The sequence below is a fragment of the Drosophila nasuta genome, chromosome 2L (genome assembly GCF_023558535.2).
Source record: "Drosophila nasuta strain 15112-1781.00 chromosome 2L, ASM2355853v1, whole genome shotgun sequence".
Taxonomy (NCBI): domain Eukaryota; kingdom Metazoa; phylum Arthropoda; class Insecta; order Diptera; family Drosophilidae; genus Drosophila; species Drosophila nasuta.
Window position 1 is genome coordinate 9,717,342 of NC_083455.1, and position 16,102 is coordinate 9,733,443.

At 33.1% G+C, this 16,102-nt stretch overlaps 2 protein-coding genes and 1 long non-coding RNA gene across 6 annotated transcripts in view; 2 read left to right on the forward strand and 1 right to left on the reverse strand.

Moving 5' to 3' along the window:
- The window catches only part of LOC132798984 (AF4/FMR2 family member lilli), a 131,196-nt gene that overhangs the window by 85,698 nt on the left and 29,396 nt on the right, over nucleotides 1–16,102 (forward strand). The gene's annotated exons all lie outside the window — the stretch shown is intronic.
- LOC132798388 (uncharacterized) lies at nucleotides 1,679–4,868 on the forward strand. Its single transcript, XR_009633942.1, has 3 exons — nucleotides 1,679–1,873; nucleotides 1,929–3,104; nucleotides 3,174–4,868. It is a non-coding gene; the product is annotated as an uncharacterized LOC132798388 (long non-coding RNA).
- LOC132798988 (angiopoietin-related protein 7-like) lies at nucleotides 9,926–11,922 on the reverse strand. Its single transcript, XM_060811073.1, has 3 exons — nucleotides 11,598–11,922; nucleotides 10,363–11,528; nucleotides 9,926–10,291 (listed from the first exon to the last, which is right to left on the reverse strand). Exons 1-3 carry the CDS (start codon nucleotides 11,676–11,678, stop codon nucleotides 10,180–10,182), a joined length of 1,359 nt encoding a protein of 452 aa, XP_060667056.1. The 5' UTR covers nucleotides 11,679–11,922; the 3' UTR covers nucleotides 9,926–10,179.

Here is a 16,102-nt window from a genome sequence, read left to right on the forward strand (position 1 = left end):
TCAATCAACTCTTCAATCACCAACAATTTTTACTTATTCGTATACTCAACAAGCTGCTAAATAAAGTCAAACGTTTAGATTCAACAATTATTCAATCTAAGCAAAAATGTGGCAAGTCAATCAGCTAAACAGTCATTTCCATCAATTTGCTAACAGCAAGTCAGTCAATCAATCATCGTGCGCTGTTGGTCATGCAAGCTTATTATTAATCATTTCGATACAGCTATTTGCTGTGGCTCTTTATAGCGTTACTTGTGCATAAATCTAAATGCAAATTACGCTTTCAAATTGTAGTTAAAGCAAGTGTGAAAACACTTCAATCATGATCCAGTGTTGCCTAATGCGAGTATGAAGCGTATGCTGGCAGACTGACTTTGTCATTTTTGCAACACTGTAAATTGCTTTTGCCTCAATTGTTGACGTTGACTCGCCTTCTTGTTGCTGTTGTACATTGTACATTGCCAAATTTGAAATTCCCATTGTGTGTTGCCAGTTGCCAGTTACCAGTTGTTGTTGTAGCTCTTGTTGTTGTTGTTGTTGCTGCTGCCTGCCTGCTGACTTCCTTCTATGCTGCCACAGTTATTGTTGTAACGGGAAGTTGCGTCTAACACGCACGTACAACGAATGCCATTGCCCATGACAGGCAATCCTCTGGCCCTAACACGCCCCCACCCGACTCCTACTCCTCTCTCTCTCTCTCTCTCTTTGCTGGCTGGCAGTTCACTCAATATGCCAGTCAGCCACTTGGCGAGACGCAGTTGTGGTTAACATTCAACGAGAGAGAGAGAGAGAGAGAGAGAGCGAGGGCAAAACGAAGTTGTGTAGACATTTGCCGAAATGATTTTCATATTTTGTGTTGGCTTTTGTAGGTAAGGAGAAGGAGATGGTGGAGACTAGGGGGAGGCAAGTGTAACGTCCTGCTCATCTATTCAAATTAATGAGGCGTGTCTCACTTATGCTTATGTGCTCATGAATCCCATCCGCTTGCCTTTATTTTTCGCTCACCCCTGAACTGTTCCTTTCCCAAGCTGCTGACTTTTCCCTAGCCTAGCAGAGTCGACATCTCTCGACTCGACGCGTCATCATATTTTCGCTTTTGATGTTATTGTAATTTATTATTATTTGCTAAGCCATGTGCCACGCCCAGCAGTTCTCACTCCCACTTCTCTCTCTCTCTAATTCTCTCGCTCAACTTTTGGCCTTTCATTGTTTATTGTCATTGTTTTTGCTGTTATGCTATTGCGGCTGTTTTCGTAAGCTGCTTAAATAATTAGTTCATTGATTTCGTTTGGAGTCTGCGAATTTAATTTCTACCAACAATTTGGTTTTTGGTTGCATTTTCAATGAATTATTGTCCAAATATCGGTTTGATAATTATGACAATATTAAATTATTAGCATATATATTCATAACAACTCAGTCCCATTGTCATTTTGAAAGTATTCGAGCATAATATCGAGTACTTTGGAGATTGACCCCAATGTCAACACGCGACGGAAAACAATTGTAACCAATGTTGTTGTCGATGGGTCTTCAGGAAGAACAGAACCTATTGAACAGAAAAAATATCAGACGATCATCCGACATAGCGTCGTCGTCTTCTCATCCGACATTGAAATCTCTTCTGCTGAAAGAGAATCTAGGCCGAGCCTCTAGGTTATCATTACTTGACCTCTCTCGTTCAGATCTATTGAGCGGAATCCACATCCGCTTCAGACATTCAATGACTTTAACGAAATTACGAAATTCAGTTCCAAATTCATTTTGTTTGCGGGCAGTCGAAACATTTAAAATGTGCAGAATAAAAATTAACGGAGTTTTGTTACTGATGGTCCTTCAAATATTCTTGGTGGCTACAACAACTGGAGATGAAGTGAGATCAAAGACATAATACTAACAAAAATAAAGAGTGATTACAGTGTATATAGTACGTTTTTTTCCTATCAGATGTATGAATCAGACCGAAAAACTGTGAAAATGTTGCTCGATTATATTGGACAGGTTAGAAATGAGTTAGAACAAAGTGAAACTAAGGAAAAGCAGATAAGTGAATTAAATTCTGATCTTATGGAAAAATATCATGAAATTGTAAGAATTCATGAAACATTCGTGAAGGAGGCAGCTCTATTAAATGAGTATAAAAACAAAATAATCAAAGGGGAAAACGATTTGCAATTGTGCCAAAATAAAGTTGATAAATCTGAATCTGAAATTAATTCACAACAAAATATTATTATTAATTTAAAAGAACAACTAACAGATAAATCCACCAACTTAAAAAATTGTCAAGTTCAATTAAAATCTCTTAATTCTAGTTTAATTGAAAAAGATGAAAATATCAAGAGATTAAGTGAGAATATTCAAAATAAAACAGAACATCAGAAAACACTTGAGTCGCAATTAGAGAAGAGTAAATCTATATTAATAAAGCATGAAAAAGATATTCAGTTATGTCATTCAAAAAACAATAAATTAAATAGGACATCAGAGAACATTAGAGAAGAACAGAAAAAAATTCAATTGAAATTAACAGAAAGTGAAACTAAGCTAATAGATAAACTAAAGGAAAATCAGTTATGTCAATTTGAACTTAATAAATTAAGTACCACAACATGCCCCCCTTTCGGAGAATATTCAGGAGTTCATCAACTCAATGTCTCTGGCATAGGTTTATTCAATGTTTTATGCGATAGTCAGTTAGCTGGACCTGGATGGATTGTAATACAACAACGAGTTGGGGGAAATGAGAATTTCAATAGGAATTGGGCAACGTATCGCAAAGGTTTCGGTTCTTTTGAAAGTGATTTCTTTCTTGGATTAGAAAAAATACATCGTATCACGAGCTTACAGCGTTTCGAACTTTACATACATTTGGTTGATGCGAATGGAAGTACGTTCAACGCTCGTTATGACGACTTTAAAATATCTGATGAAGATAATGGATATGCACTGAGTTTGGGTAAATTCAATGGAACTATTGAGGATAGCATGAGATACTCTGAAAACATGAAATTCACAACATTCGATCACGACAACGACGAAGATGATGATAATTGCGCAGACTGGTTTGAAAGTGGCTGGTGGTACAAAGCTTGTTCTGATTGGTAAATATTGCAAATTTTTATTTTCGAAGGAATACACATAATTATAGATTTTTGTTGTTTCTTATGCAGTAATTTAAATGCATCAAATTTGTATTGGTATCCCATTCCACATAAAGAAGTTAAGATGCTAATTCGCCCCAAAGAAGCGATGAAGAAGTGATAAACTGAAAAGCTGAAATTCCCATATTTGACTCAATTATGTAATCATTTATATATAATTGGTGCCTTAAGAAATGGCGTTTTGAAAAATAAAACGATCGACGATTTAATGCAGCGATTAATTTTTTGAATGGAAATATTTCAGTTTTTATTGCATTTAATCTATGTTTTGATGAAGCAAATTTTAAGTCTCTAGACGTTTTCATACTTAAAAGTGAGTAAACTTATGATTATCTTGTATATATCCTTTCAGTCGAACCTTGAATATTAATGTGATTTATATATACAAAATTTTGTTTTTGCAACATTAGTTGATGAAAAGATAATAATAATTACACAAAGCAGTGTATTATAGTGGGAGCTATAAGTGTATTTATTTTCTTCTTATTAGACAGATGAATTCAACCAACAAATGAAAGAACAGTGCCGGATTTACAACTATACAAGTAAGAAATCTACAGTCGAGTGTGCTCGACTGTGAGATACCAGCTACCCATTTTGAATAAAACCAAAATATTGCGGTATTATTCTCAAAATGTACCAAACATATTATAAAAATACTAAAAATACCAAATGGTATATTTGGTATATCGATATAGAAGGTTATCGGGTATAAAAAGTATCACTGAAACTGGAATTTAGTTATTGTTTATAGTGAATCTGTCGCCACTAAATCTGTTGACTTTCTAGTGCTTAAGCTGAGTTAACTTAACACCTTTGCTTGGGTTTAGGCAATTAACTTAAGCTGACCATCACAACAACAACTTTTCTACTTCTTGTCTTCTGCAATAAGAGAGAACTACGTTTCCTCTTTCACACTTCTTTCCGCTCAACTTGTGCTTCAGTTGCCAACTTGATGCATTTGCTGACCAAGGCAGAGGAAACCGTTTAAAGGTCCACAACAGAGCTGGCAAAGAGCCCAAAGGTGTTAATCAACTGCCACTTCACTTAAGCTGTGGCATCATCCTGTTGCACAGTGGCACGAAACTTCTTGATAAATGCAGTTTAAACTTTTCGTTGTTCTTATTTTTCTTCTAAATTATCTTTGCTTGTTTTCCAACTTTTGTTTTGCCTTTTGCAAAATTTCTTTAAGTAATTTTTTTCAGAATAGTTTTGTTACCACTGTGCAACTTACATTTTTGTTTACGTTCTGCCATCTTGCCAGTTCCCCCTGCTTTGCTCTTCTGTTCTCTTCTCCATCCCCCTGACTGAGTTCACATTAAAAGCTGCCCGCTTTTTATTTATGGCCATCAATTTTTTATGACGCACAACGCGCTTCAAGAGCGAGAGCAAAAAAAAGTTAAATGCAAAACGGAAGAAATTCCCTTGCACTCCGCTCTTCTCCCTCCTCCCTTCCCACACTTCTGTCCTACTTCGTCTTTCTCATGCGTAAGCAATTACTAAAGGCAAAAAACTCAAGCTGCAGTTTAAAAGAGATCCAAATGAGCAAATAATAAATGGTAGAAATGTTTAAATAATATATATTTGAAGAGAATTAAACATTTTTAAAAATAATAATAAACTAAACATATTAAATTACAAAAAAAAACATATTTAAAATATAATAAATAAATAAATAAATTCATCAATATTGAATGTGCATAGCAAATATATTCAAAATATTAAACTCAAAAAATAAATTAATAAATAGGACAAACATTTAAAAAAAATTAAAAAAATAAAAATAAACCAAATATTAAATTAATATATAAAAAACGATTTTTTTAAATTATAAAAAAAATAAAAATAAACAAAAAATTTATTCATTTAATTTTTTATTAAATATATAAAAAAAAATTAACTCAATATAAAAAAAAGTTAAGTATAAAAATATATTAAAAAAATTTAATTTAATTTAATTAAAAAAAACAAAATTAAAAAAAATATAAACAAAAATTAAAAATAAAAAGAATATTGAAAAAATTATTAAATATATATAATATATAAATAATTTAAATAAATAATAAATATAAAATATATATAAATAATATAAATTATTAAATAGTTTTTTAAATGCTTTTTCAATACTCTTAAAAGTCTTCAAATTTATCTAATGATCAATTTTATGTAAGAACAGAGAATGTTAATTAACAGAGCTTCAAGCTTAACAGCTTGCTGTTAAGTTCATCTACTGTTAATAGTAGAGACATCAAAATACAATTTCAAATTGTGTGAATTGTATTTAATTTGCTTATTGTGCTGCCACAGAGAAGTAAATAAATAAACAAATAGCTGACTGAATACAGTAAAAGCAGCGAATTGTTTAGCATAATTTGAGCGTAAAATGCAGACAGCAAAATAGAAATAGTAAACACTATAAAAGAAGGGCAAAAAAAGAATCAAAACAAGTTGCAGCAGCTAAAATAGGAAATACAAAAGGAAATCAAGTAGAAATTAAATATAACAAATTTGCTTCAATGAAATGAGATTTAATTGCAGGCAGTTCAGCTTATAAAAGATAGCAACATAAACAAATACAAACAACAAAAAGTAAATAAAATAAATAAATTCAAGCAAGCTTCAGAAAAATATGTTTCAAAGCGAGCAAAGCAAATGCTGAAAAAACTTGCAATATTTTTTTCGTGTCTTTTGTTTTTTTTTTGCCTATTTCTCCGCCATGTGTTGTACGCGAGGGCGTATACTTAATGTTCGTATTGTATTTTAGTCGCATTAGCGAGCGAGATAGCGAGAGACATGAAAAGAGTGCTGCTCAAGTAGCTGAAGCGATAAAACAAAGCGACAGATTCGCAGATACGCGATACGAAAACAGACGAAAGTTGAAAGATACAAATTTACATTTACATTTAGATACAGTATCTGTTGTAGGCAGACGCACGTGTTGCATAGAGATAGAAAATAAAGAATATACAAAGAATAAAATCAAACAAAATAAGAGCCGCATACATGGCGTATGAGTAATCAAATTTGAAATTTCTCCCTTTTCTTTTATTGGCTGCTGCATTTGCTACTGTTTGCTGCTGCTGATGTAATTAAAAGACCGCCGACCTGTTGGTCAGACAAAAAAAGGCACTAAACAACAACAATAACAAGCGAAATGAACAGACCAGCAAATACGTAAAGCGATTGTGGCAGGGAAGAGAAGAGAAGAGAGAAGTGGGTTGTAGGAAGCAAAGGTGTGAGAGCGAATGTGATAGCAGAGCAGTCAGCACAAACGAACGCTGTTAACAAGGTTACATTAAAACATGTCGGAATGCGACAAGCTGCATGCCTCTGATAGCACTTTAAATACCCTGCAAAGGCTTTTGAAATGTTCTTATGTAGTCAAGAAATATTTGTATCACTTTGCTAGTAGAGCTGACTGATAAACCAAGATTCTAGCTAAACTCTCTTATTATGCTATGTTAATTAACAGTAGAGTAATTCATATTTATACATAGCTTTGGTATTAAAGCTGACGGTCAAACCTATTTAAATTCAATTAATTTGTTTTATAATAGTAATTGTGTAAGTTTAACTATTGCCTAATATTATTAATTGTACATAAATATACAAGCATTTGTTTTACGCGTTTTCACAGTTCTTGCTAAACTGTTTTCCTATGCCATGTTAATTAACAGCAGTTCAGTTCATACATTGCGTTGCTCAAACGCTGCCGTTATGTTAACAGACAAATGTTACGTTAACAGACATGCATGTAAAGCACATTCTTTCATTGCTGTTCTTGTTGTCAATTAAAGTATTTGTTCATTTAAAACAAAAATTGTAAAACAAGGAAAGCCTTAACTAAAACTAACTCAAGAAATATAAATATCGCTTTATTGATAAAGCTGACTGTTTTACTAGTTTTAATGCTAATTGTATAAATTGAATTGTGGTTATAATAAATATTTATATTCAAATATTTATATTAACTAGTTGACTATTTTGATAAAGTTGTCTATGTTATTTGCGAGGCTTTACGATTAACTAATTTATCGGTAAATTAATCCGAATTCATTTCTTTTCATTTATGATCTCCAACAAATCTAAGAGAATCCAACAAGCAACCCCAATTGTATTACAAAGTTAAGCGCTCTCTTAAGCTTTCGCTTCGCTTGTGAATTAAGCTGTTGCTGCCACACAAATGAAAGTGAAAAATTGAAGCAAAGCAGTCTTTGACTAATTAACTATTTTGATACAATTTATTATATTATTTATTATTTATATTTATTTAATCGATAAATATAAATCCAGTCAATCCTTTTCATTTGTGATCTCCAACAAATCTAAGAGAAGCCAACAAGTAGTAAAAATTGTAATACAAAGTTAAGCGCTCTCTTAAGCTTTCGCTTGTGAATTAAGCTGTTGCTGATAGATAAATCAATGTGAAGCATTGAAGCAAACCAGCTCTTAACTAATTAACTATTTTGATTTAGTTTATTATATTATTTATCAAAGTTTACGATTAACTAATTCATCGATAAATACAATTCTAGTCAATCCTTTTCATTTGTGATCTCCAACAATACTAAGAGAATCCAACAAGCAGTAAAAATTGTAATACAAAGTTAAGCGCTCTCTTAAGCTTTTGCTTCGCTTGCGAATTAAGCTGTTGCTGATAGATAAACCAATGTGAAGCATAGAAGCAAAGCACGAAATGAGTGTGAAAGACGAAGGAGCTTTTTGTCACTTTAGTGCAAGGAGAGTATAACCCGTTATGATGTGCTGCTGCACAGTGGGTATAACAATGTTATGCGGACATTTTGGCGCCACACGCAGGACGCGAACAATGAAACACGAAGAAGGGGGCGAAAGAGGGGAGCTGACAAAGCAGACAGCATGAATGAGAGTCACTCAAAGTGTGCGTTAGAAAGAGATGGGGATGGGGAGAGTGAGAAAGTACTCTGTGTGTGGTTGCCAGATTGTTGCACGGAGGAAGGGAGAAGGGCATAATAAATGCATCGTAGTTTTGTGCCCAGTTTAAAGGCATTAAAGTTAGCTTTATTTACACAAAAAAAAAAAAAAAATAAATGAAATGAAATGAGAAGAGAAGCGAGTTTTGTACGGACAGCGGACAAAGATAATTAAGCGTGAAGCAAACAAGCGAATGCAATGGCAAAAACTCAAATTGCAAATGGCAAAAATTTCAAAATGAGGTAATGAAATAATGTTGGAAAGGGGAAGGAAAGAGGTAAGCACACCGCTTCTCTCTCTCACTCTCTCATTCACTTTGTATTTATCCCCCTTGTCTGCATAGTTGTTGCAAATGTTTTATTTGCAATTGTGTTCACTGAGAAGAGCTTCGGTTATTGCACTCGCTTCTTCTCTCTCGCTCTGTGTTTCTCCCTTGTAATGAATGTGGCAGAGACGAACATATATTTCAACCGAGGGGCAATTTCTCTATGAATTCGAAACGTGCTAATGAATCGCGTTAAATGGAGCGTCGATTTATTTTCGCACAGGAGTTTTGTCCGACAATAAGCTCTGACAATGCAATTCTCTCTCTTCTCTTCTCATCTCATCTCATCTCACTCAGCTAGTCGAAACGATTTCATTTAAATCAGCGAAATAATTGCAACGTGTTCAAACAATATTTTCTGATTGTTGAAATAGTAATTTCTATAACGATATATTTACTGCAAATAGTTGTTAGAGCTTTGGAAAGAATGCAGTTGATTGATGGACTTAATAGAATGATTGATGAATAACTAAATAGTTGATTGATGCTCTGAAAGATAATAACAAAGAAAGCTGATTAAGGACCATTTTAGAGATCATTTTAAATATGGCTTACTTTTGATTTATTACAATAAGATATTAAAGTGGGATCTAAGCAGTTGATTGATGTATTGATTGAAGCACCTTACAATTATAATGATTGCAATTGAATGATTGTTGTATAATGTTTGATTGATGTACTGATTGATTAAAAGTTGGGGGTTACAAAATTGATGGATTTACCTTATTGAATGTTTAGTTGAACAACTGATTGAGTTGATTGATTGATTGAGAGACTAGGAAAATGAGTCGATTCTAAGTTGTCAAACTGAGCAAAAATAACTGATTGCTTTCTTTTTGAGTAGTTAGATTACTTGATTGAGTAGTTGATTGATGAATTCAGAGGCTAACAAAATATAATGTTCAATCTAGATTAATTTCCGATTTGTATAACTAAATAAATATGTGATTAATCTACACAAATGCTAAGTTGGAAACGAACTTGAAAATATATTTCATAATTAGTAGATTGATTGATGAATGTTATTTAATTGAATGGTATTAATATAAATTTTATATTTTATTGGTAGTTTTTATACCCGCTACCCATAGGGTAGAAGGGTATTATAGCTTTCTGCCGGCAGAAAATGTATGTAACAGGTAGAAGGAGGCATCTCCGACCCTATAAAGTATATATATTCTTGATCAGCGTCAACAGCCGAGACGATCTACACATGTCTGTCTGTTGCGCAATATTTTGGTTTTACTCAAAATGGGTAGCGGGTATCTCACAGTCGAGCACACTCGACTGTAGCTTTCTTACTTGTATAGTTGTAAATCCGGCTGTTCTTCCATTTGTTTGTCGAATTCTAGAGAGATGAATAAGAAGAAAATAAATACACTTATAGCACCCACTATAATACACTGCTTTGTGTAATTATTATTACCTCTCCATCAACTGATGTTGCAAAAACAAAATTTTTGATGTATTATTTGTAAATAAACTGCATCATTTATGTTTAGATAAGAAACGAATATGTGAAGATTATTTCTTAAATTACATTAATATTCAAGGTTCGACTGAAAGGATATATACAGGATAATCATAAGTTTACTGACTTTTAAGTATTTGTACCTCTATTGAAATTTGCTACATCAAAACGTAAATTAAATTCAGAACGTAATTTCTTTATGCACCAATTATATATAAATGATTACATAATTGAGTCAAATATGGGAATTTCAGCTTTTCAGTTTATCATTTCTTCATCGCTTCTTTGGGGCGAATTAGCATCTTAACTTCTTTAAGTAAAATGTGCTTATGACCGTTCCACCAATGTAGTTTTGGCCCATATGGTGCATTTAAATAACTGCATAAGAAACAAAAAAAAAATCGATAATTATGTGTATTCCTTCGAAAATAAAAATTTGCAATATTTACCAATCAGAACAAGCTTTGTACCACCAGCCACTTTTAAACCAGACTGCGCAATTAACATTATCATCTTTGTCGTTGTTGTGATCGAATGTTGAGAAATTCATGTTTTCATTGTATCTCATGCTATCCTCAATAGTTCCATTGAATTTACCCAAACTCAGTGCATATCCATTATCTTCATCAGATATTTTAAAGTCGTCATAACGAGCGTTGAACGTACTTCCATTCTCATCAACCAAATGTATGTAAAGTTCGAAACGCTGCAAGCTCGTGATACGATGGATTTTCTCTAATCCAAGAAAGAAATCACTTCCAAAAGAACCGAAACCTTTGCGATACGTTGCCCAATCCCTCTTGAAACTCTCTTTTCCTCCAACTCGTTGTTGTATTACAATCCATCCAGGACCAGCTAACTGACTATCGCATAAAACTTTGAATAAACCTATGCCAGAGACATTGAGTTGATGAACTCCCGGATATTCTCCGAAAGGGATGCATGTTGTGGGAATTAATTCAGATTGACTAAGCTTAGTTTCACATTCTTTTAATTTCAATTGAATCTTTTTCTGTTCTTCTCTAATGTTCTCTGATGTCCTATTTAATTTGTTGTTTTCTAAACGACATAACTGAATATCATTTTCATGCTTTATTATTATAGATTTACTCTTCTCTAATTCCAACTCAAGTGTTTTCTGATGTTCTTTGTTACTTTTAATATTCTCACTCAATCTCTTTATATTTTCATCTTTTTCAATTAATCTAGAATTAAGAGCTTTTATATTTTTACCTTTTTCAATTAATGTAGAATCAAGAGATTTTAATTGAACTTGACAATTTTTTAAGTTGGTGGATTTATCTGTTAGTTGTTCTTTTAATTTAAGAATAATATTTTGTTTAGAATTAATTTCAGATTCAGATTTATCAACTTTATTTTGACACAATTGCAAATGGTTTTCCCCTTTGATTACTTTGTTTTTATACTCATTTAATAGAGCTGCCTCCTTCATGAATGTTTCATGAATTCTTACAATTTCATGATATTTTTCCATAAGATCAGAATTTAATTCACTTATCTGCTTTTCCTTAGTTTCACTTTGTTCTAACTTATTTCTGAGCTGTCTAATAATATCGAGCAACGGTTTGACAGTTTTTTGGTCTGATTCATACGTCTGATAGGAAGAAAAAGTAAACACTTTAATCACTCTTTATTCTTCTTAGTATTATGACTTTGATCTCACTTCATCTCCAGTTGTTGTAGCCACCAAGAATATTTGAAGGACCATCAGTAACAAAACTCCGTCAAATTTTATTCTGCCCATTTTAAATGTTTCGACTGCCCGCAAACAAAATGAATTTGGAACTGAATTTCGTTATTTCGCTAAAGTCATTGAATGTCTGAAGCGGATGTGGATTCCGCTCAATAGATCTGAACGAGAGAGGTCAAGTAACGATAACCTAGAGTCTCGGCCTAGATTCTCTATCGGCAGAAGACATTTCAATGTCGGATGAGAAGACATTTCAATGTCGGATGATCGTCTGTACTTTTTTCTGTTCAATAGGTTCTGTTCTGTTTGCTCCAAGCAGCTTCTCCTTGAAGACCCATCGACAACAACATTGTTTTCAATTTCTTTTAGGTGCGTGTTGACAGTGGGGTCAATCTCCGAAGTACTCGAAATTATGCTCGAATATTTTCAAAACGACAATGGGAATGAGTTCTTAGTAATATATATGCTGACAGCTTTTTGGTTAGCAAATTTAAAAACAACTTGATTAAGTTAATAAGAGTATAATTATAACTTGTAACTTCGTGCCGGCAGGAAATGTATGTAACAGGTAGAAGGAGGCATCTCCGATCCCATAAAATATATATATTCTTGATCAGAGTCAACAGCCGAGACGATCTAGCCATGTCCGTTTGTCCGTCTGACAGACAATCTGGTATATTGCCTATGGTATATTTTTAATGTGGTACTATATCGATATACCAAATATACTATTTTGTATATTTTTAGTATTTTTAAAGTATTTTTGGTATATTATAAAAATAATACTGCAATATTTTGCTTTTATTCAAAATGGGTAGCGGGTATCTCACAGTCGAGCACACTCTACTGCAGCTTTCTTACTTGTTATCAATCCGATTAAGATACATTTTCCTCGACGAATTCTTTTAAGCTCTAGTAGCAAAATCTCTTTTGCCATCGGAAAAATAATTGGGTTAATGAAGCAAATCTTATTATCGGGTGTAATTTGATATTGAGTAAAGCCGTGAGCATTTACAGTTGAATAATTGTTGCAATGCAAATGATTTCAATTCTCTGGTTGCAATTTTGTGTTTTGTTTTGTGTGTTCTTCAGCGATTCTCGATAATTGTGTTGAATATATTGAGAGTTGTTTGTTCGACACGTTTTTGTGATTTTCACAATTAAATTGAACTTAATTGATTAAACGCTTTCGATTGCCGTCATCGAAGCTGTCGACTCTCAGTTGTTGTTGTTGTTGCATCTGACAGTTGGCAAGTTGTTGAAAGTTTTGCGCAGCGCGATGAAAAAGCGAAATATTTTATAGTTAGTTGAAGTGAGTTGCAAGTAAATGTGGCAATAATTTATTAGCTACGTTTGCCTGCCACATTTCTCATGCCCCTCAAGGCTTTTCGCTTTAATTATGCCGCAACAAGCGGCAAAGACAAATTAGCACATCTTCTATTCTGACAGTGGCGCGATTTGTGGTCAAAAGGCAACAAAACATTCCAAGGACTCGCCTCTCTCTCTCTCTCGTTCTCTCTTTTGTTGTGCGTCCTTCTTGAAAGGAATTTGGCTTGCAAGTTGTTTAATAAATATCATAAAATATTCAACATTTACACATGTCACGACTTCATTATTTATGAAACACTCAATAATCCAGCAGGCGCAAAACGGAAACACACACAAAAAGGACGCAAGTCCTTCGCTCCTTCGTTTCTTCGTCCTTTCTCCGTTCCTCTAAGATATGCATGCCAACTGGGGACCCAATGTCAAAGAATTTAACTTTGCCAAAATTTCATGTATCTCCATCTCGTTCTCTCTCTCTTTCTGGCATCGCCCTCTCTCTGTCTGGCAGTGTCAAGTGCATAGTCAAGTAGCTGTTGTGCATAACTAAACAGTTTTCATTAACGTAATTGATTTGCCTGCCTTTCATGTACGTCCCTTAAGCAAGGGTTGTTTCTTGCCTCTAAAACAGGGGAAACAAATAAAAGTCGTCTATTTAGTTGGCAAATTAGTTTTATGCTATTTTAGATTGAACCCACTTTCTTAGAATTATATGATCGATTAGAGTTCCTTTATTTGTCAGTTCGTTTTAATCAAAGAGTTTCTTACTAACACATTTACATATGCATTATGCAATAAAGAAAAGAAAAAACAAACATGAATTTAATTTTCATTTTCATTTTGAATACAAAATATATATAAAACCATTTTCTAAAAATATTTTTTTCTATTTTTTATTATTATTAATTCTTACGATTTAATAAAATGTATAAAGAATATAATTTTTTTTTATTATTTTATATTATTAATTTGCTTTTAGAATATTTAATGTTTTAAATGTATTTTAATTTGGAATACTTTTGAAATATCTTATTACATTTTAACAAAATAGTATTTTCCTTTTTTATTTTATTGTTATTATTATATTATTTTATTATTATTATTTTTTACATTTTAATTAAATGTATAAATAATACTCTTTTTTTATTATATTATTATTTTGCTTTTCGAATTCATTCAATGTTTTAAATAGATTCAAATTTAAAATACTTTATAAATGTCTTAGGATTTTTTTCATAAATGTTCGTTTTTTCTTCCATCTCCTTTCGTTTCAACATTATTCAATTTATTGGCGTTTGGTCACACTGTTAATTAGTTGACCACCAAATGGTTTTAGCTTGCGATTCGCTTTTATTAAACTTGTAATTTTCTAGTTTTATTCGATTCATTGGCATTCGCATTCTCAACTTAGCAAAGTTCAAAATTACATTCAAGCAGAGAGCCGTAAAACACAGTTTTCCCCCTCTCCGCACGTTCCCCGCTAAAGCACTCAGATCAATCAATAGACCCTTAGAACAATTTAAGTGCGAGAAAAAAAGAAACGAATTTAATTCGAGGCAAACACAAAAGCCGGCCGGCATCAGAGCAAGCGAGAGCGCAATAGACAGCAAATACTTGTACACACACAAACATACATACATACAGACACACACAGCCGGACAGACAGACGAATTCACATGTTGCCAAACGCAGCACAATTGAGATAGAGAAATACAAAAACAGTTAACTGCGTGGCAAAGGGAACAACGAAGAGAGAGGGAAAGAGAGGAAGCGCAGTCAGACAAACAACTTCACATGCGAGGCGAACGCCAGCAGCGCTGACGTCGACGCCGCCGTCGACGCACGAATAAGTTGTCAAAAACAGCGAGGCGACGTCAGCAGAGCGAGAGCGAGACAGAGATAGAGCGCGAGCAGCAAACGCAAAGCGCCAAAAAATTTACCAACTATCAAAGTGAACTTTTTTGTCTGAGCGAAGAGTAAGAAGCAAAGAAGAAGAGAAAGGACGCACAGTAGGTGCGGAGGTGGGGTTTGAAAAACATGTTATAATATAGATTACACAAGCACACACACAAACATACATATTTGAAGTGGAAGAGGAAACGCAACAAGGCGAAAAAAAAGAATGTATAAAGACGCAGACAATGTGTGTTGTATGTGTTTCGCCGAGTTAGAGTGAGAGGGCAAGAGTACAGTTTGCCAGTGAGTAGATAAAAGTATAAAACTCGAAACAAAACTTTTTTTGGACACATTTATTTCAAATGTAGCCAAGGCAACACACACAACTAGAGCAACAACAACAACAACAGTGATAACTCGTACAACGTTAAGCAAAAGTTTGGCAAGCACTGTAGTTGACAATTTTTTTTCTCATTTCAGTGGTCAGCAATTAGTTGCCAATTTACAGTTTGAAGTTTGTAAAAGCAAACCGCAGACGCACAATGGCTGTCAAACTGTAACGCACAGTGAAAAGTGTAGTTTAAAGCTTTTGATGAGCCAGCTGTTGTTATTGTTGTTGCGAACGCTCGCTTAAACAAATGCAATTTAAATTTAAACTGTTATTTTATGAGTTAACATGCAGCATTTTCGTTTTTGCGTGCGTATACGTAATGCGCAGTACTCAAAACAATACGTATACGCACAGTATGCGTTAAGCTGTATTTGTATAAAGTCAATGCTTACAATTTATTTACAATTGTAAATATTTGCATTAAATAGTTGGCGATTAAATTCAAGAAATTACAATATTTTAGTGTAACTATTGAAAATACGTATACGCACTGTTTACCTTTAACATTTTTATATAATATTTGGAGATATTAAATTCCACTAATAACAATATCTAAATGAATTGCATTTTTTCTATTTGTAGAGCTTTTTTCAGTGATGTTCGCATACATAAATAATAATTCAAGTAGCATAAAGTAGAATTTATATTATTTATAAATTTATTTTTGAAATTGGGAACATTTATAAAAGACTTTATAACGTGATATGAACTAAATTGACGCAATACAAAATTTACATTTTTTTATTTTCATTTTTGCAATGTTTAGTTTATCTTAGCTTAGCTATTTTTACCTTTTTAACTAGGGCCAAATAGTTATTTAACATGTTATTGACTTATTGTCAACGAACCATTTCCATTGAATAAATTT